The sequence below is a fragment of the Xiphophorus hellerii genome, chromosome 14 (genome assembly GCF_003331165.1).
Source record: "Xiphophorus hellerii strain 12219 chromosome 14, Xiphophorus_hellerii-4.1, whole genome shotgun sequence".
Lineage (NCBI taxonomy): Eukaryota > Metazoa > Chordata > Actinopteri > Cyprinodontiformes > Poeciliidae > Xiphophorus > Xiphophorus hellerii.
In genome coordinates, this window is record NC_045685.1 from 6,582,319 (window position 1) to 6,606,153 (window position 23,835).

The following is a 23,835-nucleotide window of genomic DNA, read 5'->3' on the forward strand; positions in this document are numbered from 1 at the left end:
GAAAGACGTCTGTAACAAAGTTTATTTGAAAGGCAAATAGAAACCAGAAGGTACGAATGTTTTCTTTCCTCTTTAGGGTTTATGAATACTTTTTTTTGTGAAACGTGTTCCTACCATGTTTTGAATATTAAAATGATGAAAGTCAAATTCAGCTGCTGTTTGGCTACAAACAGTTCAGCTGGGACAGTTTTCAGCAGAGCATCAAGAGAAGAGCAACTAGTTACTGAGGAAGGAGATGTAAGTTTTATTAAAAAAGTTTGTTATTAAGTGTAAATTTCATAAATGCTTAAATTATTCTTTATTTCTAATATCATGTTGCTATTTTAGTTAGGAAAAAACTGCACTATTATTTCCTGTCTCCGTCTCTCTGCTCTCATTGTTTCTCTGTCCAGTGGAGGGAGAGCTGCAGCTTTTCACTGTTTAAATGTTCTTCATCCAACAGAGACAAACTGCTGGAGGAAAATAATTCATCTGACAGCAAAGATGCAGTGGAGTCTGATTCTGCTCTTCCTGATGGGTAAGTTGATCTGAAACACAACTAGACTCTCTGGTTTCTGATATATTAATTATTGGTGTAATTTGAAAGGCAATTATATCTTTATTTATTGCACAGAAACTTAGGCAAGATCAACTGGAATAACAGTTTTAAAACTGAAATATGTTATTTTTTATGCTGGCAAATTTGTTGAAGTTTAATGACATATGTTAGCATTATCTTTTATCTTCACAGCTCAGTGTTGCTTCATTAACTGTCAGCTCTATGAGTTTCACTACATTAATAAGGAAAAGACCTGGACTGAAGCTCAGCAGTACTGCAGAGAGAAACACACTGACCTGGCCACAGTGACTAACATGAAGGCCATGAAGAGACTCATCAACATCTCAGCTGGAGATCAGAGTGAAGCTTGGATTGGTCTGATCAGTAAACCAGAATTTACCAGAACATGGTTCTGGTCTCTGTCTGGAGTGGAGTTCAATGAAAGTGAGACAAACTGGAAAGAAGGAGAACCATCTGATAAAGGAATTCAAGGAACTGAAAACTGTGCATTTCTGAATCATGATCTCAAATGGGGAGATACTGGCTGCGGGGCCCAAAAGAACTTTGTCTGCTTTAATCGTGAGTATTAATAAAACACAGAATGATGACTAAGTACATAATCTAATTCAGGGGTCACCAACCTTTATGAAACTGAGACCTACTTCATGGGTACAGAGTCATACAAAGTGCTACCAGTTTGATAAACTCTTCTGAAATAACAAATTTGTTCAGTTTGCCTCTTAATTATACATTATTAATGAATCATGATAATCATCTATAATATGAAGATGCATCACGTTAATGATTTCTCATAATCATCGGCAATGACAAGGTGGGAAACAGATATCAATATTCAAAACTTTATTAATCACAGTAATCAATACATTTTCAGATGATCACTTACATCACTATATTTCATAGAAAAATTTCCCATTTTCATAAGCCAATAACAAATCCTTTTAACAAACCATGCACCATGTTGCACTATGTTTCAAAAAGTTATAAATTATGTAATGTTAAAGGACAATCAAATATTTCAAATCACATATTTCATGAATACATATTTTTAAATAAATCTTGTCACATTTTGAACCAGTTACTGAATCTGCTGCATTTTTAACAAAATTACATACATTAACTTACATGTCATGAACACATGGTAAGTTGAACAAAATTCTTAAATATTTTAATTTATATTTGCCATGTCACTGCCATGTTGCCACTGACATCTGGTCCTTGTTAGTGGGAAGGCTGACATTGCATGCTGTTCACTAGTGTACTGTAATCTGGTGTGTAACTTGACACTGCAACTGTGAGTGAGTCTTTCAGATGTGCGTCAGTGAGGCGTGTTCTGTGCTTGTTCTTACTGAAGTTCATGTCAGAAAATGCTGATTCACAGAAATAGGTTGAGCCAAACAGGCTGGCAACCTTCATAGCTGCTGTGCAAACCCCACTGTACTTCTCTGTGTCAACAAGACACCAAAGGTTTGGTGCAGCCTTGTGGGCTTTGAGGTGGAGGCCATTTTGCAATGTTATGATTTCAATCTCCACCTGTCCAGCATCCAAGCTGAACATTGCACTAAGTTGCTCAGAAAAGCATGTCGTGTTCACATTCATGAAAGGATTGGAAATAAACGACACACACGTCTCAAGCTGATCAAGGCCACAAAACCCATTCTCAAACTCCTGCCCAAGTCTGTTTATGACTTCACAGTACTTTTCTGCAACGGTTTCAAATGTCTCAGATGCAGAAGTGTTGTCTTTCAGCACCGACTGCACAGAGAGGAAAGTGCACCAGGCTTTTCCCCTGTAAATGACATGTGAAAATGTTCATCTTGGCTTTAAAGGAATTTAAAGCACTTATCATATCAACGACAGTCTTGTCTTGGCCTTGCAGCTCGCAGTTCAAGTGATTCAGTTTCCCAGTAATGTCCGTCAAAAATGCCAGGTCAAGTGTCCACTCTGTGTCCTTCAGCACTTCACCTCGGGACTGCATGAACTCTTTGATTTCATCCAAAAGTGACAAAAAACGAAGTAAAACTCGCCCCCTGCTGAGCCATCTGATTTGGGTGTGTAGCAGCAAGTCACCATATTCAGCTGACATCTCCTCCAATAGCACCTTGAAAGTTCTGTGCTGTTTTGCTTTGGATCGGACGCTATTTATGATTCTTACAATGGAAGTCATCACATGCTCAAAGCCGATCACTTTTGCGCATAATGCCTGCTGGTGAATCACACAGTGGTAATGCAGAAATATTGGAAAGTCTGGGTCACCTTGACAGTGAGCGATGAAACCTGTATATTGGCCGATCATAGCAGGTGCCCCGTCTGTAGTCAACGCTACAAGCTTTTCCATCGGTACTTTTCTGTGTACGAAAAACCCCTTACAATTTTACAAATGTCATCTCCCCTCGTGGTTGTCTTTAAGGGGGGTAACGTCAGGAGTTCCTCTCTGGTGGAAAAATCTTCGAAGACCATCCGGACAAAAATCAATAGCTAAACAGTGAAAAGCTGCAGCTCTCCCTCCTCTGGACAGAGAAACAATGAGAGCAGAGAGACAGGAGACAGGAAATAATAATGCAGTTTTTTCCTAACTAGAATAGCAACATTATATTAGAAATAAATAATGTAAGCATTTATGAATCAATGCTGTTGTCCACGGACTCGTCGCACTGGATGCTAAACCACCTCGCCAGATCCTGGTCCAGCTGATCAGCCAAGTTACCAGACATAACTGACAATCGTCTATAGCCATCGTAGAGGCTCCCAGTTGTACGTCAGAGAGAGTGGAGATCAGATCGGTTCCATTTTTCTCATCCTTGACTACAGTGTTAGCAATAACAATCATTGCTGCTTTGAGAACTTCTCCGTCTGAAAATGCCTTCTTCTTCTTCATCAGAAAATGTGTAGCTCTAAACGAGGCTTCCGTTGTTTTCACAGTTGTAAAAAAGAACCCCTCCTCCCATTCGCTGTGAAAATTATAAGTTTTCTTTCTTTTTTCTGTCATTTTTGGGGGTAGGAAACTGAATTCACCGATCACCTTCGCGGCATCCGCTAGCTCTTTGATCTATTAGTTCAAAGAGCTAATCTAGATCAAAGATCAAACTAGATATTTGAACTAGAATTCTCCAAAGCTTAAATAAAAAAAAATGTATAATGAACATATTTTAAGATAGATATTTTAATATATATAAAAATACAAAAAAAAAAAAAAAGAATAACAACTAAATAAAATTTAATTTTGGACGCAGCTCCGCGGGCGACTGACAGGTCCCCTCGGGCACCGTGTTGGTGAGCCCTGATCTAATTAAACTGCGAGTTGAATCATGAAAATCTTTCCATCACCAACATAAAAAAACATGGAACATGTTTCCTGTTTGTGTTTCCCAGTGAAACTAATTTTATGTTCAGCTTAAAAAAATAGAACTGTAAATTTAAATGTATCTGTTCACTCCACAGAAACTAATACAACCAATAAATATCACTTGATTAAAGACATGAAGACCTGGCAGGAAGCTCAGAGTTACTGCAGAGAGAAACACACAGACCTGATCAGTGGAATGAAGCAACTACAGGATGGAGAAGTGAAGAATTTGATGAAGCCTAATGATGAACTACACATCGGTCTGTTCAGAGACACCTGGAGGTGGTCAGATGGAAGCAGTTTCTCTTTCAGACACTGGAATAATGACGTTAACTATCCACAGTCCAACAGTGATCAATGTGCCATGACTGTGTTTAATGATGGAGGCAGATGGAGGTATGAGAACTGTGATGGAAGAAAACCCTTCATCTGTTATGATGGTGAGATGTTGCAACTTAAATGTTCACACATTAACATTTAATGGGAACAAATTTTTCAATGTGTTAATAAAAATATGTTTATCTTCTATGTATTCCTAAGAAGTACATTCATTTTTAATTTTAAAATTGTGAAGAATTTTTTTTTGTGCTCACATTCTATGACAGATAAATTGATCCTGATCAAAGAGAAGATGAACTGGGAGGACGCCTTGTACTACTGCAGAGATCACCACCATGACCTGGTCACCATCACCAACATGGATGACCAAATATGGATCCAGGAGAAAGTCAAGAACGCATCGACTCCTTTTGTCTGGACGGGTCTGCGCTACACCTGCACTCTGGATTTCTGGTTCTGGGTCAGTGATGAGGTGGTCATCTATAAGAACTGGGCCGAAGGTGAACCGATGGACGACTGTGACATGTCTGGAGCCATGGAGACGAAAAGGAACCATCAGTGGTTCAAAAGAAATGATTCTGACCTGTTTAATTTCATCTGTTCTAAAGAGTAAAATCCTCTCTGCTTGTTTATTCTTCATGTGGTTCTTATTAAATGTTGGTTTCTTCCAACTTTACTTTCCTTCTGAAAGAAAAGAAAATCTTTACATCAACAGTGATGAATTTTTCTCTGAAAGCTTAATTTCGTTTTGGGTTTTTATATGTAATATACCAGTGTGTTATGTTTGTTATTCTATTCTAATATTTCAATCCTCCAAGTTTTCATAATCATGACAAGTGCTGTCAGATATTTTGGGAAAGTGACTTTTTACTGTTTACCAGGAAACATCTTATAATCAAAAGTTGTGGGTTCGATTCCAGCTTCATTTTGCCACATGTTGATGTTCCTCTGAACAAGGCGTTTATCTCGATTGAAATGTATTTGTTTTTGTCTCTTATTAAAGTTTTTGATGATCTAAAATATGTATAAAAAACTGAAGCAATTAAAAAAGTGCCAAAACTGTAATTGCATTTGGGACTTTTGTGCTGAATTACACTTTCATGGAGTTAAATTTGGGTCAATAAATCTGTCCTTGAATGCAACAGCAATACATAGTTAAGTCATGACTCTGCACCCCATCATCTGAGGGCCTGGTCTCATGCCAAAAGACGGTCAGAAGCTTGAAACTGGAACAAAGAAGAAGAAAAAAAAATTATCTGAAAAGCATTTTTGAATTTTTTTTTCTTTTTCAGTTTTAAAACATTTTTTTCTTTTGAACAAACTGGCCCCAATTTTGCTCCATAGAACTCATTCTTTTTGCAAGTATGACAAACATTTCACTTACTCACTTAAAAATGTGTTACTTGTTTTAAGTATGTTTAAAAAATATTGAATTAGTTCAAGTAAATGGAGCATTGTAGTCATGACTCAATGGTTTGTTTGACACGTCAGATTTGACATAAAATAAAAAAACAAACTAAAACCCAGACTCAGAAGTTCACATGGAGAGGGTTGCTGCATTTTTACAGTGATGAATTTTCTGATCTTGAATTATTTGTTTTCTGTATCCATTTCAAACCCAAACATAAACACCATCATGCAACGTCAACAAGCTAACGCTCCGACGCCACATGCTATGATTGATCAAAAGTCATATGGTTTGTTTACACTGACACATTAAAAATAGCTTCTATTCATAGTTTTTTTTTCTTCTTCTCAACAAACCGGTTGTTATGAATTAAGTTTTCCTGCTTTGCATGGTTTTTGAAAAACCTGTTTCATAAAACTAGTCCTGCTGCTCAGCAGACAAGGCGATTGAAGAAATGCAAGTTCAGGCCCTGAATTTTGCACAATGAAGACGTAATGTTCAATTTACATGTATTCACCCTGATCACTGTTTATTACTGAATTTGCAGAAATCCTAGTTTGTATCATTTAATTAATATACTCTGTTAGAAAACTATTTTTTTTTTTCCTAAAACCTTTTTTTGGATGAGAAATCGTGACTGAACTGATAATGTCACAAAAAATGTCATCAATTTAGTCAGAAGATCAGATTTCTCTGACTCAAATCAGAAGAAAAACCTGACCTGATTGAGAAAAATGGATGTTTTTACATTTTCACGTATTTTTTGGGTTATGGACAAAAAAATATCACATCGAACTGCAGATGCTTGTTTATGTGGCTTTTAAAGGTCCAGTTTCATCAACCAAACAGCCTCGTTATTGTTGCTTTATTTTGGTGAGGTATTGATAATATATTATCAAAGGCTTCAGCTGTTTTGATGATAAAGTTATTGAATAAACTATCATACTGTGAAGTGAATTCCTCGTTTTTTTCTCGTCACTGCCGATGAGTTTTTCAACAAAGTAAATGAAACTAAAATTCCACATAAGTAACCATTTCAACAAAACCATCTTATTAACACAATAACTATGTATGTCCCTTTAAGAAATTAGGTTTAGGCAAATTGAGGAAGTCAGTTCAGGACAGCAGGTCGCCATCACTTTTGTACATAAGTATAAGTCATGCTAGTATGTTAAACTGAATGAGGTGTTTTGCGTCTGGAGAAACTTGCTCTATTGTTGTCACACATGTAGGAGTTATCTGTGTTTAACCCTCATGTTGTCCTGCGAGTCTAAAGTGACCCACTGGCATGTTTGGCTGTAGACGAAATACCCTAAACGATCTTTTTACGACTTGAAATTTTATGACTTTTCCTAAATTGACCCCGTTATTAGAAAATATACTTTGTTGTTGTTTATATTTCCACGTGGGCTGTACACCGCTAGGGTACAAGGATTGTCCTGTGGGTCATTTCTGACCCCGTGAATTATAAAAGCATTTAAACGCCAGAAAAAGAGTTCAAAGGCCACACACAAACTCTCTCTAATACATACACGCCCCCACCCACACACCCGGCCCCTCACACACGCACACACTCCTACACACACATATAAATAAACTGGATTAATGTACAAATTGAAATTGCATTTCTCAATCTGCAGCTAACCTCCCACATCACACAAGTTCCCAAACACAACAAAAATAAAAACAATCTCAGACATAATAAAAACAAATTAAGGTATAGAGGATATGAAGGTACGCTGAATCCGAGTACCACTAGTTGGTTCCTTGCTGACGCCATCAGTAGATGTTTCACTAACAGGAGCTACGTTGTATGTCGGCACGTACTGTCCTACATGGGATCTTCAGCATAAGATGTTGAACAAATTCTTGTGCTGAAGATGTTCAACGTAGCAGCGTCTTCATATGAAGATGTTCTTGAACGTCTTGTGTTCAACATTTTGTGTTCAACGTTTGATTTTCTTCATCTCATGTTTAACGTGGGATAGGATAGGATGACCTTTGTCTTACGTTGAAGATGGTCAACATAAGAGCGACTTTATCAGATGAAGAACATCTCCATCTCATGACGATGTTCTTCATCTTAAGTTCAACGTGAGGTGGGAAGGACAGGATGCTCTTTGGCTTATGTTGAAGATGTTCAATATAACATCTTATAAGTTCAACACCTTATGTTGAACAAACCTGTGTTCCTTGTTCTCCGTCGGATCCTTGTCTTGTCGCGTCAAATATGTTGTCAGATGTCTATTTGGTTACCAGTTGCTACCAGTTTTGAGCTTTTAGCCTCCTGCTCATTCTGTGCTTCCTGGATTTTGGACTTTGGATTTGTAATTCGTATCGTCATTAAAACATCGTTCTTTCATTCCAACCTGGATCCTCGGCGTCATCCTCACCACCTCTTCACCGCACTTCATGACAAGGACATTATAATGCAAAAGGAAAAAAACAAAACCATGTCCCCTACGGGGCTCCGTAACGGAAAATGAGAAATAGATTTGGACTGAAGAATACGTAAACAGAGTGCTGTGAACAGAACCACTTTCAGTCTCTGAGGAACATTTTCAAATTGAACTCCGGGAATCTGCCAGGAATACAGCAAAGAACAGGCCATAGAAATGAAGAAGTCATCTGGTCTGGATGATGGTCATTCAAATCTTTCTGGTAAAGAGAGGAGAATAGATTTTGTCTATTAAGAAATAATCAGCAACTGAGTGAGTATGTATATGTGGAACAGTTGTGGTTGTAGTGTAGAGGTGTGGAGTTGTGTTACCAGTTTTTTTGATGGAATAACAACATTATTCACTCTTAATATGGAAAAAAAACCCTCATAGTTAATCATTAGTAAGATAATTGATGAATAAAAATTGCTGTGCTCTCTCACTCACTCCCCACCATCCTGCATCTGTGTATGTGGTGGGCGGATCAATCCAAGATATCAAGAACATTGATACCAAGTGGATATCAGTATCGGATTGATACTAGCTTTGTAAGACTGATACTTTAGTTTCGATCTTTTACTTGATTTTTGTATTGTAGTTTCTCAACTCTGCCTCAAAAAAGATTTGGGTTTGATTTGCTCTCAATTGATAATTGTTTTCCCGCTTTGTTTATTTAGGAAAAGTGCACACAAGTCATGGTGATATTAGTAAAGCATCTTGTAAACACCTGTACGACCTGAAACGTTCCCTGGAGATAAACACCAGCAACCCCTCCTGACCCCAATTGGGACAAGGGTGTACAGCAGGGTTCTCAAACTCCAGTCCTGCAGTTTTTAGATGTGCCACAGGTACAAAACACTGGAATGAAATGGCTTAATTACCTCCTCCTTGTGTAGATCAGTTCTCCAGAGCCTTAATGACCTAATTATTCTGTTCAGGTGGTGCAGCAGAGGCACATCTAAAAGTTGCAGGACTGCGGCCCTTGAGGACTGGAGTTTGAGACCCCTGGTGTACAGAAAATGGATGGATGGATGTATACACCTATAAGCTTTGTCCACATTCTGTTCTAGGAAAAGAAAGAAAAGAACAAAGAAAGAAGGAAAGAAAAATGAATGAATTCATATTTCCTAAAGTAGCTGCTTTGCTTTCCTACACACCTGCTATTCTAAAAGCTGCAAAATGTAACTTTTATTTTTTTTAAATAATGTTTTTTACATATTAGTTAACATTATTATTATATCATGACAGTATAAGACAGATATGTGTGGGACGGTGCATTTCTTACAGACCACAAAAGCAGCACTGGCAGGAGGTGGAGGAGCTGAATTTTTTTCACAGATTATCTGTCTCACGCCATACTGTCATGACATGGTGATGGTTTTAATAAATATAGACAAAGGACACCTTTGGAAGAGTCACATAAAGCAGCTTTAATCCACAGGGTTGAATTTCATGTCAGAACACCATTTGCATGTCTGGCGTCTTCTGGGAGTTTTTTTAACGGGAACTTTAGACCATTTTCTCCATGTCATCATTGGTGACATGCAAAGTAGAGAAAAGCAACATTTTAACTTCCTCTTTTGTAAAGAGTTTTCATAACATTCCCCTATACTGCTTTGAATATTGAAATGCAGGCTATATTTATCAAAAATCTACTCTTCTCTGTGTACAGTTTTCAGCAGAAAATCAGTCGATTCAATTCTCCAAAAGAAAAAACAAAACAGAAAACATCAGCTATTTGTGAGAATTTAATTTTGAGTATGACTGGATATTATGTTGGAAAATGTAATTAGGAATAAAAAAGTGTATTTAACCCTTGATATGAAGCGTTTCATCCTACAGAGAAAAATCACTGGGGTAAAATAATCCACCTGGCAGCAAAGATGCAGTGGAGTCTGATTCTGCTCTTCCTGATGGGTTTAGTTGATCTGAAACATTACATTCACTCTGTTCTGTGACATCACACATTGAAATGGATTATGAATAATTTTGTCTGATTTTATTTTAAAAACACCAGAAACATTTTTCTACTAATAACACTGCAAATACTGGTGGAGATGTTATCACTGATTAGTATTTTGAGCAACAGGTTTTATCTTCACAGCTCAGTGTTGCTTCATTGACTGTCAGCTCTATCAGTTTCACTACATTAATGAGAATAAAAACTAGACTGAAGCTCAGCAGTACTGCAGAGAGAAACACACTGACCTGGCCACAGTGACTAACATGAAGGACATGAAGAGACTCATCAACATCTCAGCTGGAGGTCAGAGTGAAGCTTGGATTGGTATGAACACTAAACTAGGATTTAACAGAACATGGTTCTGGTCTCTGTCTGGAGTTCAATGAAAGTGAGACAAACTGGAACCCAGGAGAACCAAATGATGGTGGATCTGAAAACTGTGCATTTCTGAATCATGATCTCAAATGGGAAGTTACTGGCTGCGGGGCCAAAAAGGACTTTATCTGCTTTAATCATGAGTATTAATAAAACACAGAATGATGACTAAGTACATAATCTAATTAAATTATGAGTTGAATCATAAAAATCTTTTCACCAACAACATAAAAAAATAATGGAACATTTTTCCTGTTTGTGTTTCCCAGTGAAACTAATTTTATGTTCATCTTAAAGAATAGAACTATAAATTTAAATGTATCTGTTCACTGCACAGAAACTGATACATCCCATAAAAATCACTTGATAGAAGAGAAGATGTGTCCTCTGGTGTAGCAGCATCTAGTTTATTATAAGAAGAGGAAACAATTTCCTGATTGACATCAAGGAATTAACTTGCCCTGCATCCTTTTGCTTCAATACATAAGTTTTATGTTTGAAAACTGTTTGTCTCACAAAATATCTAAAGACTCTTCAACACAACATACAATATTAAATGCTCTTAAAAATCAATAAACAATTATTCTTTTAGCAAAGATGTGTCATTGATCCATATCGTCATCTTTGAGAAGCAAAAAACAAAATAATTGTATTAATCTATCAGTGAGGAGAAACTTACAATCTAAATAAACTGATTAATTAACAGCGAAGCTAAACTTAAGATGAAGCTAAACTGGTTTTATAAAAACTGGATAAAAAAAAAGTGACAAGTCAGTTTTCCCAGGATTTCCTGTTAAAAACACCTGATGCATAAAGCAGCTTTTCACTAGAGCTGCTGTTCTCACGATTTCATCAGTTTGTTCTGAAAGACGTCTGTAACAAAGTTTATTTGAAAGGCAAATAGAAACCAGAAGGTACGAATGTTTTCTTTCCTCTTTAGGGTTTATGAATACTTTTTTTTGTGAAATGTGTTCCTACCATGTTTTGAATATTAAAATGATGAAAGTCAAATTCAGCTGCTGTTTGGCTGCAAACATTTCAGCTGGGACAGTTTTCAGCAGAGCATCAAGAGAAGAGCAACTAGTTACTGAGGAAGGAGATGTAAGTTTTATTAAAAAAGTTTGTTATTAAGTGTAAATTTCATAAATGCTTAAATTATTCTTTATTTCTAGTATCATGTTGCTATTTTAGTTAGTAAAAAACTGCACTATTATTTCCTGTCTCTGTCTCTCTGCTCTCATTGTTTCTCTGTCCAGTGGAGGGAGAGCTGCAGCTTTTCACTGTTTAAATGTTCTTCATCCAACAGAGACAAACTGCTGGAGGAAAATAATTCATCTGACAGCAAAGATGCAGTGGAGTCTGATTCTGCTCTTCCTGATGGGTAAGTTGATCTGAAACACAACTAGACTCTCTGGTTTCTGATATATTAATTATTGGTGTAATTTGAAAGGCAATTATATCTTTATTTATCGTACAGAAACTTAGGCAAGATCAACTCAAATAACAGTTTTAAAACTGAAATATGTTATTTTTTATGCTGGCAAATTTATTGAAGTTTAATGACACATGTTAGCATTATCTTTTATCTTCACAGCTCAGTGTTGCTTCATTGACTGTCAGCTCTATGAGTTTCACTACATTAATGAGAATAAAAACTGGACTGAAGCTCAGCAGTACTGCAGAGAGAAACACACTGACCTGGCCACAGTGACTAACATGAAGGCCATGAAGAGACTCATCAACATCTCAGCTGGAGATCAGAGTGAAGCTTGGATTGGTCTGATCAGTAAACCAGAATTTACCAGAACATGGTTCTGGTCTCTGTCTGGAGTGGAGTTCAATGAAAGTGAGACAAACTGGAAAGAAGGAGAACCATCAAATGGTGAATCTGAAAACTGTGCATTTCTGAATCATGATCTCAAATGGGGAGATGTTGGTTGCGGGGCCAGAAAGGACTTTATCTGCTTTAATCGTGAGTATTAATAAAACACAGAATGATGACTAAGTACATAGTCTAATTAAATTGTGAGTTGAATCATGAAAATCTTTCCATCACCAACCTAAAAAAACATGGAACATGTTTCCTGTTTGTGTTTCCCAGTGAAATTAATTTTATGTTCAGCTTAAAAAATAGAACTGTAAATTTAAATGTATCTGTTCACTCCACAGAAACTGATACAACCAATAAATATCACCTGATTAAAGACAAGAAGACCTGGCAGGAAGCTCAGAGTTTCTGCAGAGAGAAACACACAGACCTGATCAGTGGAACGAAGCAACTACAGGATGGAGAAGTGAAGAATTTGATGAAGCCTAATGATGAACTACACATCGGCCTGTTCAGAGACACCTGGAGGTGGTCAGATGGAAGCAGTTTCTCTTTCAGACACTGGAATAATGACTTTAACTATAAAGAATCCAACAGTGGTCAATGTGTCATGACTGTGTTTAATGATGGAGGCAGATGGAAGAATATGAACTGTGATGAAAGAAAACCCTTCATCTGTTATGATGGTGAGATGTTGTGACCTAAATGTTCACACATTAATTTTTAATGTGTTCATATAAATGTGTTTATCTTCCACGTATTCCTAAGAAGTACATTCATTTTTAATTTTAAAGTTGTGAAGAAATTTTTTGTGCTCACATTGTATGACAGATAAAGTGATCCTGATCAAAGAAAATAAAACCTGGAAAGATGCCTTGACCTACTGCAGAGATCATCATGATGACCTGGTCACCATCACCAACATGGATGATCAGAGATGGATCCAGGAGAAAGTCAAGGACGCATCGACTCCTTTTGTCTGGTTGGGTATGCGCTTCAACTGCTTCAAGAACATCTGGTTCTGGGTCTGTAAGAAGATCAGCTATCAGAACTCGACCTCAGCAGGATGGATGAACAACTGTAACACGTCTGGAGCCATGCAGGCTGGAGGAGAACATAGATGGTTCCAAAGAAACGACACAGAGGAACTGAACTTCATTTGTTCTAAGGTTTAAAGTTCACTCTGATCTCTGGTGACATGAGTTTGTTGTTTCCAAAGTGAATATTTGGTTGTTTGGCTGTATAAACTTTTGAAATGTAATTTTAAAGTAGAAACTAATGTTACGGCTCCAGTAGGTCTCTTCCTGCAGGGTTCTGGAGACAGACAGGTGTTGTTGTTTGGCCTGATTGAAGCTGCCATGAAGGTCAGGATGTTTTTTTCCTTCCCTCCTCAGAACCCATTTGGTTTGGTTTGTGTCCTATGGTTGGTTTTTTTAGGGTTGTTTTGGCTTTAGCTTATTTTTGATTATTCATGAGTTTTTGCTTTAATCTATTTTGGTTTCTCATTTCGGGTTTTCCATTTTCAGCTTTGATTTCTTTAGTACAATTTAATAAAAACATTTTTCTTAAAGTCAGAAAATCCTTGTGTGGTCTCCTGTAATGTTACCCCAACAAACGAACCCGGTGGACATAACAATATATTTAGACAGGAGGAAGAAAAATCTTCTTAGCGGAAAACTCTCAGTTATCCCTCTTAACTTTCAGTTTGTATTTTGAAACACAATAAAACAGGTTTAATATCTATGGAGAGAAAACACTCCATACAACGATCCACAGTGATTTGTAAACCCTAAAATAATAAAATAAAATAAACTGTTTGCAACTCAGAGTACTTGTAAATAATTGGTCAAATGCGCACACAAATATTAAGAAATTACAAATATAAAGCAAAAGTACTCACACACAATTACAATTTCTACACGAAAGATTTTTAGCAAAATAAAAAATAAAAAAAGCAAAATCTAAATAATTTGAAAATAAAACTATCAAATTCACTCACCAAAAAACAGAAACACTCGCTGTTAAATGAAACCGATTTCTTAAAAAAAATAAATTAATAAAAAATTTTAAATATGAAGATTCGCTTTTGTCTCAAAGCTGAACGCAGGGGGCGCTGTTTTTCTTTATATTTCCTCCTCAGCAGCTGATACCAACGTAAAATAAGACAAATATAGCAAAGATATTAGACGTGTTATCAAAAGATGCTGTAAAATAAAATAACTTACTAATCAACTTGAATCAGTCCGCAGAAACAAGTAGTCCTCTCCTCCCTCATGCGCAGTTCCAGAGCTGATATCAGAATCGCTCCATGTGGCCCAGAAAACTTTTTCCAAAGCCTCCAAATCACTCAGTTTCTTCTGCTGCGCCTTCATCAATGACAGATTTTTCCAAAGTAAATCACTGATCTGCGGCCTCATGCATAAAAGAGTGCGCAGTTTTCACACTAAAACTTGGCGTAGGGAAAAATTTAGAAAAGTGAGGCGCACAAAAAAAATAACCGGATGTATAAAACCGTGAGCATCTTTCCTTTCTAAATCCTAATTTGCCGGAAATAGAGCGCAGCTGCTGGTCCGCCCTGTCGCCACCCATAAATACATATGTAAACTAGTATAAATACCCGGAAGTCTGCCACCACGTGAAGCAATAACCATGGCAACGTCCTTGTTCGAAGCAGTATAAGTATTTATAATAATAATAATTATATATTTTATCTAAAAGTTGCTTTGAGGACACATAATGTCACCTGACAAGAATAAAAATACATTTTAAAGAAAGAAAATCCAAATAAATAAATAAATAAATAAATAAATAAATAAAGAGAAAATGCAAAAGCCTGTTTGAACAGCAGCGCGTTCAGCCGGGATTTAAAGACAGACAGCGAGTCAGAGAGTCATTGAGTGGGAATGTGGACGTTTATTCTAAATACTAGAATGCTTCATGTCCATAAGGCGACTGGACTGAAGGATGACTGCAGCTGGACCGGTACCGGTACCGGTACCGCACTCAGAGCTCCAGGATGATCAGTGTGATCAATCTGAACGCTCATAAACCATCATCAACATTTCCCAGCAGATCAATATGATCTCTGCTTTATGTCCATAAGCAGAGATCTTAAGACCAGGCTTCTTGGGGTAAATAACACCGAATGTTGTCAGATTTCAGTGAATTCAGGTGAGTTTTTGACGCTTTGTAGTTTGATATTGTCCACAGAAAATGTTTGTGCGTAAAATATGGCGGCGCACATTTTATGCACGAGGCCCCTGATCTGAAGGAAGACGGCCAAAAAAACAAACAAACAAAAAAAATACAGTTTGTGATTCATGTTGTTTACCTGCTGCACTTAAACACGTGTGAAACGTCAACCCGCTGGTGGATTGACCGTTTTGAACAGATAAATTAACAATTTAGCTAAAGATGTGAAACAAAATTGGAAAATTTTGTACTGGGTAAAATAAAAAGTCAGTTTTCCCCAAATTTCCTGTTAGAAACTCCTGATGTTGATTTCAGTTTTCACACTGGAGCTGCTTTTCTCACATTTGGATCAGTTTGGTCTCTAAACAAACTGTAATAAACTGCTTTTTTAGAAAGAAAAAAAAAAGCTTATAGATATAAACTACAAGCAGTGATATAAAACTCCAGTAACCGGAACCACCAGTTGCACCTGATGCTGAATAAAGACAGTCAAGGGTTTCCTGGTCATTTTCCCAACCTACAGAGTTTGGTGCATCTAATAAATGTTTTTGCTTCCTCTTCATGGATTACCTTCTCATAGACGTTTCTTCCCTGTTTTGAATATTTAAATTACAAAATAGCAAAAAGCTGCTGGGAAAACTCAGATACCAACAGTTTAGCTGGGACAGTTTGCAGCAGAGCATCAAGAGAGGAGCATCAATTCACTGAGGGAGAGAAAGTAATAATATGTAAGTTTCACATCACTGTCTGCTGCATGTGTTTAATCTTATGAATACTAATGTTATCTGTCTTTTTATTTAGTATTATTCACATTTTCAGCTAAAAAAGAGTTGTGCTATTTTCCCACCTCTCCTGTCTCCTGTCTGTCTCCTGTCTCTCTGCTCTCATTGTTTCTCTGTCCAGTGGAGGGAGAGCTGCAGCTTTTCACTGTTTAAATGTTCTTCATCCAACAGAGACAAACTGCTGGAGGAAAATAATTCATCTGACAGCAAAGATGCAGTGGAGTCTGATTCTGCTCTTCCTGATGGGTAAGTTGATCTGAAACACAACTAGACTACGAGGAAATAGAGAATTAACTCTTTGCTACACAGGAAAATGTTAATGAAAGCAGTTGTGTATTTCATTGCGACTTATAGCTCATGGTTTGTGTTGAAGAAATCCTACCAATTTTATAACAACTTGTTTTATCTTCACAGCTCAGTGTTGCTTCATTGACTGTCAGCTCTATCAGTTTCACTACATTAATGAGAATAAAACCTGGACTGAAGCTCAGCAGTACTGCAGAGAGAAACACACTGACCTGGCCACAGTGACTAACATGAAGGACATGAAGAGACTCATCAACATCTCAGCTGGAGATCAGAGGGAAGCTTGGATTGGTCTGATCAGTAAACCAGAATTTACCAGAACATGGTTCTGGTCTCTGTCTGGAGAGAAGTTTGATGAAAGTGAGAAAAACTGGAACAATAATGAACCATCTGATAGAGGAATTCAAGGTTCTGAGAACTGTGGGATTGTGTATCAAAATCTCACATGGCTAGATCAGGGTTGCAAGTGGCCTGAATATTTCCTCTGCTATGATGGTGAGTATCACAAAAACACAAAATCTAGACTCTTTAGATTGTCCAATAAAAGTATCTGGATGGGGCGTGCTGTGGTGGCGCAGGGGGGGTTAGCACGCCCCATGTTTGGAGGCCTTAGTCCTCGACGCGGACGTCGCGGGTTCGACTCCCGGTCCCAACGACCTTTACCGCATGTCTTCCCCCCTCTCCTCACCCTTCTCCTGTCTGCCTACTGTTGAAAAAATACGAGCCACTAGCGCCACAAAAACTCTTCGGAGAAAAAAAATAAAAGTATCTGGATAAAACATTTAATGAAAAAAGGAAGTAGCAATTTCACTCTCTAATAACAGGAACTGTAGCTTCAATGCATTTACCAGTGAACCTAATTTTATGCTTATCCTGAAAAAGAGTTATAAATTATGATTTGCATTTGTCTGTTTACTCCACAGAAACTAATAATTCACATAAATATCACCTGATTAAAGACATGAAGACCTGGCAGAAAGCTCAGAGTTACTGCAGAGAGAATCACACAGACCTGATCAGTGGAACGAAGCAACGACAGGATGAAGAAGTGAAGAAATTGATGAACTCTTCAGATCGTTCAGCATATTTTGGTTTATTCAGAGACAACTGGAGGTGGTCAGATGGAAGCAGTTTCTCTTTCAGACACTGGAATAATGACTTTAACATTTCAGAATCTGTCAGCATTCTATGTGGATTGACTGTGTTTAATGATGGAGGCAGATGGAAGAATGACACCTGTGACAAGAAAAAACCCTGCATCTGTTATGATGGTGAGAAGCTCTGACTTGCATGGTCACAATTCAACAGAAGAATTAGGATTTTTTTATGTGTTCATTTAAATTTGTGCATGCTTTCTAGTGTTTTTAAGATGTGCATTATATTTAATGTCAAACCTGAAAATGTTTTTTTGTGCCTGCTTTTTGTTACAGATAAAATGATCCTGATCAAAGAAAATAAAACCTGGGAGGACGCCTTGACCTACTGCAGAGAGAACCACCATGACCTGGTCACCATCACCAACATGGATGATCAAATATGGATCCAGGAGAAAGTCAAGAACGCATCGACTGATTATGTCTGGATGGGTCTGCGCTACACCTGCACTCTGGATTTCTGGTTCTGGGTCAGTGATGAGGTGGTCATCTATAAGAACTGGGCCGAAGGTGAACCGACGGACGACTGTGACATGTCTGGAGCCATGGAGACGGGAGGAAAACATAAGTGGAGGAAGAAAATTTATCTTGACAAATATAACTTGATCTGTTCTAAAAAGTAAAGTCCATTCTGTTTCTTTTTTTTCTTACTCTTATTTTGTGGTTCATATCATCTTCCTTCCACTTCCTGTCATCTTGTTTGTCACTTCTGGCAGTAGTAACATCTGGTTGTTTATCATGTGACTCGTGTGATGCAAAAAAAAAAAAAAAAAATTTCCATTGCATTCTCTTTCTAAATGCATCCATTTCCATACTATATAAACACCACCGAATCCACGCGCATGAAAAACTTTTGTTAAAAAATTTAAACTTTCTAGAAATTAGCATGTTTCCATTAAGCATATTTACTTTCATAATTTCAATTTGCTCAGTTCTATTGTGAATGGAAACTCAGTTAATGTCAATCTGTATGTGGCTGCAGATGTGTGAGAAACCAGGAAGTGTCTTTTTCTCTCCAAACACAAAACTCTCAGGCAGAAAATGACTCAACCCAAAACCCCCACATGAACAGTTATCACTGTCATCAGTTTGTTCTTTAAGCTTTCTGCTACTTTTTTATTAGAGAGACAATCAGAAACTATAAATAATAATAAACAGTCGTTTTATTCTCAATGTGCAGCAGAGCCTGAGCAGTAACAAGCCATAATGACTGTTAATGTTTCTCTGGAACATCAACCAGGTTCCCAGGATATGGAGGTCGGCCCGTTTCGTTTATATTTGTCCTTCCGGTTTTGTGATTGAATGTTTTCTTGTGAAATATGTTTTGAATATTTAAATAATGAAATGGTAAAATTCAGCTGCTGTTTAGAGACCAGCAGTTCAGCTGGGACAGTTTCAGCAGAGCATCAGGAGGAGAGAGTCTGACTGACTGAGGGGGAAAAGGAAACATGTAAGTTTTAGAAAAATGTCTGTCGCTAGGTTTTAATCTCAATAACACATTAGTTCTTTTATCCCTAATATTATATATATATACATATATATATACTGTATATATGTAATTCATAGTTTTATGTTGTGAAAATGTGTCTTCCTTCTGCTTTTTCTTTTCTTTGAAAATTATAATCTTTCAATATTATTTTCTTCAAATTTCCTGAATTGACACATAACTTTATATTGCTAGATTTGATGGTTTTTCACAGATTAAATCCTTTTCTTCCGTTGAGTAGTTCTTTTACCAAATACATTTTTACTTTTGCTTGAGCAACAGTGTGAAAAATAATAACACTATTACCTAGTGAAACAACTTTTAGTTGCTTCACTTTGTATCCAGTTTATGCCTAAAATCATGTGATGTAAAGATATTAATAGTCAGTTATTTCTGTCAAATAGAGGAACTGTAATAAATATCTGTACTTTAGTCAATACGCCGTCTGTTCTGCTGGATCCTAATTATAGAAGTTGTTTATTTTTCACATTGCAAACTTTGCATGGATTAGAAATGATTTCTTTCATAAGCAGACTGACTAGACCATGCCTTGCTCCACCCTTGGTTTGAATATCCAAATAATGATATTTAAATTTCAGTTCAATAACAGAGCTGTGTTCGTGGAGCTCTGCTTGTCATGAATGGAAATATTCTACTGAGAACAGTTTTAGGCAAAACAAGACAGAAAGAAAAGGAAACGACAACTCTGTGTCTGAGCTTAGCTTTTCTTTACATGACAAACTTCACTTTTAAGTGAATGTTAAGTCATATTTAATGTGTTGTATATTTTTTATTTTTAATAAAAGAAAATGGCTGAGCAGAGTGTCTCCTGTCTGTCTCCGTCTCTCTGCTCTCATTGTTTCTCTGTCCAGTGGAGGGAGAGCTGCAGCTTTTCACTGTTTAAATGTTCTTCATCCAACAGAGACAAACTGCTGGAGGAAAATAATTCATCTGACAGCAAAGATGCAGTGGAGTCTGATTCTGCTCTTCCTGATGGGTAAGTTGATCTGAAACACAACTAGACTCTCTGGTTTTTGTTATAATAAAGTCAGATTTAGAAATCATCTGTCTATTCAATATTCACACAGAACGTAAAAGAAGTACACATAAAATAAAACGGATACATTTTAGGAATTGTAATGCATGTGCTGTGTAAACTGCCACTACAAGCTAGTTCATACTGAAATGTGTTTATTGTTTACAGCTCAGTGTTGCTTCATTGACTGTCAGCTCTATCAGTTTCACTACATTAATGAGAATAAGACCTGGACTGAAGCTCAGCAGTACTGCAGAGAGAATCACACTGACCTGGCCACAGTGACTAACATGAAGGACATGAAGAGACTCATCAACATCTCAGCTGGAGATCAGAGGGAAGCTTGGATTGGTCTGTATGATCCAACAAATGGTACCAGAACATGGTACTGGTCTCTGCCTGGAGTGGAGTTCAATGAAAGTGAGACAAACTGGGCCAAAGGAGAACCATGGGATGACTGGATTTCCAACTGTGGAACTTTGTGGCCCGATGCTAAATGGTCAATTGTTCACTGTAGATATCCTGCCCTTTTCCTCTGTTACGATGGTAAGATTGAAGTCTTTTGACTGAAATGTCATTTTTCCTTTTCAGTAACATAACAGGGTCAGTAACATTTTTATTATCAAACATTCATTTATGTTTGGAAAAACATTTTTAAATCAAATATAAATACAAGACCTGAACTAATAAAATTAATCTAAATTTTCCATCTTTTTTTAACGAGGCCACAGAACTTGACACATGCAAGAAATAACGCTTTTATAATTTCTTATTTGACATGATATAGAAGTTTTATGTTTTAAAAACAAAAGAAAAACTGTTACGCTTCTTTTTTAAATCTTTTTTCTCAAAAGTAATGTAGATTCAACCAACTATGTTCACTCCACAGACATGAACACAACCCATAAGTATCACCTGATTGAAGAGAGGAAGACCTGGCTGGAAGCTCAGAGTTACTGCAGAGAGAAACACACAGACCTGATCAGTGGAACGAAGCAACTACAGGATGCAGAGAATATGATGAATGCATCTGGATTTATAGATTATTGGAGAAAACCAATATACATTGGTCTGTTTAGCAACCCCTGGAGGTGGTCAGATGGAAGCGGTTTCTCTTTCGAACCCTGGTATCTACAGTTTGACTATCAACCCAACAGAGGTCAATGTGCTGTGACTGTGTTTGATGATGAAGGCAGATGGAGGAATGAGGACTGCACTGAAAGAAAACCCTTCATCTGTTATTCAGATGGTGAGCATTCAGAAAATATCAGTATGTGTAACATAAAACTCCACATTCTTAGTTAAATGTCTTTCAAGTGTAAAGTTTACTACAGGTCCGTGTGGTTTAACTCACAACAGTCATTATTATTTATTACATGTATTTAGTTAAATAAAGGTCCCTGATGCTTTTGAAACTTGTTTTTGCTGCACCTGCTCTGACTGGAGACGTACAATGAAATGGTATTGTTTTATTCCTTATATTTAATGTTTTTTTATGCCAGATAAAGTGATCCTGATCAAGGAAAATAAAACTTGGAATGAGGCCTTGACCTACTGCAGAGATCACCACCATGACCTGGCCACCGTCCCCAACATGGACCAACAGAAACAGGTTGAGGAGAAAGCCAAGAACGCATCGACTCCTTTTGTCTGGATTGGACTGCGTTTCAGCTGCAGGTTGAATGTTTGGTTCTGGGTCTGTGATAACTGGGCCTGGGATGAACAGAATGACTGCAACATGTTTGGATCCATGGAGGCAGGAGGAGAGTATCGGTGGTTCCAAAGAAACGGCAGCGAGAGATTTAACTTCATCTGTGCTGATAAATAATTCTTCCTCTTCTTTTTACGATCAGCTTTTTAAACTTTGTGCTTGTTTTCAGTTGTGGGTTTAATAAAATTCACAAAACCACATTTGAATTTTGCCACGGAATGATCTGTTACGCAGAATTTTAAACTAGATGTTATTTGCTTTGAAGTGAATTGTTGAGATTTTATGTTGTTTATCTTGTCTAATATATTGTAAAGACATATGTTGTTGTTGTTGTTGCCTTTCCGATATTTCGCGACTGTTAGCGTCTGCTCACCTTTGATAAAATTTTGTTGTGATTTAAAACAAGATCTTAATAAATGATTTGAAAACTTTTCCACATGTTGAGAGCCATTTTTTTTTTTTCTGTACAATTTAACGGAAAGATGTTGGGAAGGAGGAGATGGGACGGAAAGAGCCCAATAATTTTGCTGCATAAGTCTACACAAGAAAACCTTTCATTCAATTTCATTATTAAATATTTCCAAATTCACCAGTTTCAACTGTCCCACTTGAAATTGTCAGATATTTGTAGATTTGTATCCTTTTATTAAACCCATAAGTTACATTTCTGGTGAGCTGTACTTCTTCTAGTTGGTCCGTCTCTACAGGATCATTGTTTAAAAAACAAAACCACCTCTAACACCAAAGGGACACACACACACACACACCCACACCCACACACACACACATCCTTGTACTTCTATATGATCAAAGCACTTTGCAATGACTTTCTTTCATTTTAGTAACTACCTTTATATCCAGCCCTGACATTTTCACTAACCCCAACCATCGCTAGTCTATTCCAAACTCCAACCTTAATCAAAACGTAATTCACACCCCACCTCTAAACCTAACCAGAAGAATAAATAAATAAAAAACAGGGAGGACCAGGAAAAGGTTCAAATTTCCCCGTGCCATAATAATCCACATTGCGGTTGGTAAGTACATCTGCGCGTCCTCCTCACAGTGTTTTGCATCGTCACGAAGGCAGACATGCAACATGCCTGCTGAGTTGGTCATTTTTTTTAGACGCGTTCCCGGCCGACAGATTAGGTTTGCGTGTGCAATCCTGTTTGCACCAGTTTTAACACACGCAAACCTAGAGATCACGTCCTGGCAACAGAGACGGGGCCAAGTGATCGTGCGATTTCTGAGTCGATTACCTGCAAGAAATATACAATATATAGAATAATTCATCCAAAATCATATTTGAAATGTTGTGTATTGAGATGCTGAGTGTTTCTCAGAAAAAGGCTGACAGATGACGCAGTGGTCATGTTCAAAGTAAGACCCCCAGCTTTCAAAATAAAAGCAGGATATTCAGCTTTTGCACTCGAGATGAAGAGAAGGCTGTAGAGAATCTGTGAAGAATCCTATTTGACTTCTTTGTGTAAGAATTTCAAATAATTTAAACTATTTTAGAGAGACGTTGAGTTAATAAAAACATCCTTTAAACATCCTCTGGTCAAAGGTCAGAATTTAGCTCAGACAGCAGCCAGCACAACGAGCTCAGCTCAGCCAAATTAGGCAGCAGGATAAATATCTCATCATTTACTTAAAACTGGTGATAATGAGGTAAACACACAGTTATACTTTAACCAAATATCTAACTGAGGTAAAAGCTGTTTTCTGAGATGAATGCATAGTATTATCTCTTACTTTCATTTTTTAGTCTAATGCTAAAATAGTCCAGATGTTTGTTTTCCTGACATAAGTTGCCTCAGCCCTTATTTTCTGTCATTTATTGTATAACTGGTAACATGAATTATCGCCTTTTTTAAAGAACATACCCATCCTCCTGTTTGAACATTCAAAT

General features: G+C 37.2%; 4 protein-coding genes across 4 annotated transcripts; all 4 read left to right on the top strand.

Annotated features, from left to right (window-relative positions):
* Positions 1–184: 184 nt before the first annotated feature.
* Positions 185–4,950, top strand: LOC116732354 (macrophage mannose receptor 1-like). Its single transcript, XM_032582460.1, has 5 exons — positions 185–237; positions 443–517; positions 731–1,117; positions 3,998–4,342; positions 4,508–4,950. The coding sequence occupies exons 2-5, from the start codon at positions 484–486 to the stop codon at positions 4,852–4,854; spliced, it is 1,113 nt and encodes a 370-aa protein (XP_032438351.1). The 5' UTR covers positions 185–237; positions 443–483; the 3' UTR covers positions 4,855–4,950.
* Positions 4,951–11,473: 6,523 nt separating this feature from the next.
* LOC116733085 (C-type mannose receptor 2-like) lies at positions 11,474–14,167 on the top strand. The gene is made up of 5 exons (XM_032583782.1): positions 11,474–11,526; positions 11,732–11,806; positions 12,020–12,401; positions 12,527–12,939; positions 13,085–14,167. Exons 2-5 carry the CDS (start codon positions 11,773–11,775, stop codon positions 13,426–13,428), a joined length of 1,173 nt encoding a protein of 390 aa, XP_032439673.1. The 5' UTR covers positions 11,474–11,526; positions 11,732–11,772; the 3' UTR covers positions 13,429–14,167.
* A 2,175-nt stretch (positions 14,168–16,342) lies between these two features.
* Positions 16,343–18,325, top strand: LOC116732347 (macrophage mannose receptor 1-like). The gene is made up of 4 exons (XM_032582445.1): positions 16,343–16,473; positions 16,642–17,028; positions 17,457–17,804; positions 17,964–18,325. The coding sequence occupies exons 1-4, from the start codon at positions 16,440–16,442 to the stop codon at positions 18,308–18,310; spliced, it is 1,116 nt and encodes a 371-aa protein (XP_032438336.1). The 5' UTR covers positions 16,343–16,439; the 3' UTR covers positions 18,311–18,325.
* A 709-nt stretch (positions 18,326–19,034) lies between these two features.
* Positions 19,035–22,352, top strand: LOC116732359 (macrophage mannose receptor 1-like). The gene is made up of 5 exons (XM_032582466.1): positions 19,035–19,137; positions 20,096–20,170; positions 20,378–20,755; positions 21,099–21,458; positions 21,712–22,352. The coding sequence occupies exons 2-5, from the start codon at positions 20,137–20,139 to the stop codon at positions 22,035–22,037; spliced, it is 1,098 nt and encodes a 365-aa protein (XP_032438357.1). The 5' UTR covers positions 19,035–19,137; positions 20,096–20,136; the 3' UTR covers positions 22,038–22,352.
* Positions 22,353–23,835: the final 1,483 nt, after the last annotated feature.

Bases quoted from the DNA above. Each gene is read 5' to 3' on its own strand.
- LOC116732354 (XM_032582460.1), top strand. From the start codon at position 484: ATGCAGTGGAGTCTGATTCTGCTCTTCCTGATGG. The intron at 518-730 runs GTAAGTTGATCT...TTATCTTCACAG, and splicing joins GATTCTGCTCTTCCTGATGG to CTCAGTGTTGCTTCATTAAC. The intron at 1,118-3,997 runs GTGAGTATTAAT...TTCACTCCACAG, and splicing joins GAACTTTGTCTGCTTTAATC to AAACTAATACAACCAATAAA.
- LOC116733085 (XM_032583782.1), top strand. From the start codon at position 11,773: ATGCAGTGGAGTCTGATTCTGCTCTTCCTGATGG. The intron at 12,402-12,526 runs GTATTAATAAAA...TGTGTTTCCCAG, and splicing joins TTTATCTGCTTTAATCGTGA to TGAAATTAATTTTATGTTCA. The intron at 12,940-13,084 runs GTGAGATGTTGT...ATTGTATGACAG, and splicing joins ACCCTTCATCTGTTATGATG to ATAAAGTGATCCTGATCAAA.
- LOC116732347 (XM_032582445.1), top strand. From the start codon at position 16,440: ATGCAGTGGAGTCTGATTCTGCTCTTCCTGATGG. The intron at 16,474-16,641 runs GTAAGTTGATCT...TTATCTTCACAG, and splicing joins GATTCTGCTCTTCCTGATGG to CTCAGTGTTGCTTCATTGAC. The intron at 17,029-17,456 runs GTGAGTATCACA...TTTACTCCACAG, and splicing joins ATATTTCCTCTGCTATGATG to AAACTAATAATTCACATAAA.
- LOC116732359 (XM_032582466.1), top strand. From the start codon at position 20,137: ATGCAGTGGAGTCTGATTCTGCTCTTCCTGATGG. The intron at 20,756-21,098 runs GTAAGATTGAAG...TTCACTCCACAG, and splicing joins CCTTTTCCTCTGTTACGATG to ACATGAACACAACCCATAAG. The intron at 21,459-21,711 runs GTGAGCATTCAG...TTTTTATGCCAG, and splicing joins CTTCATCTGTTATTCAGATG to ATAAAGTGATCCTGATCAAG.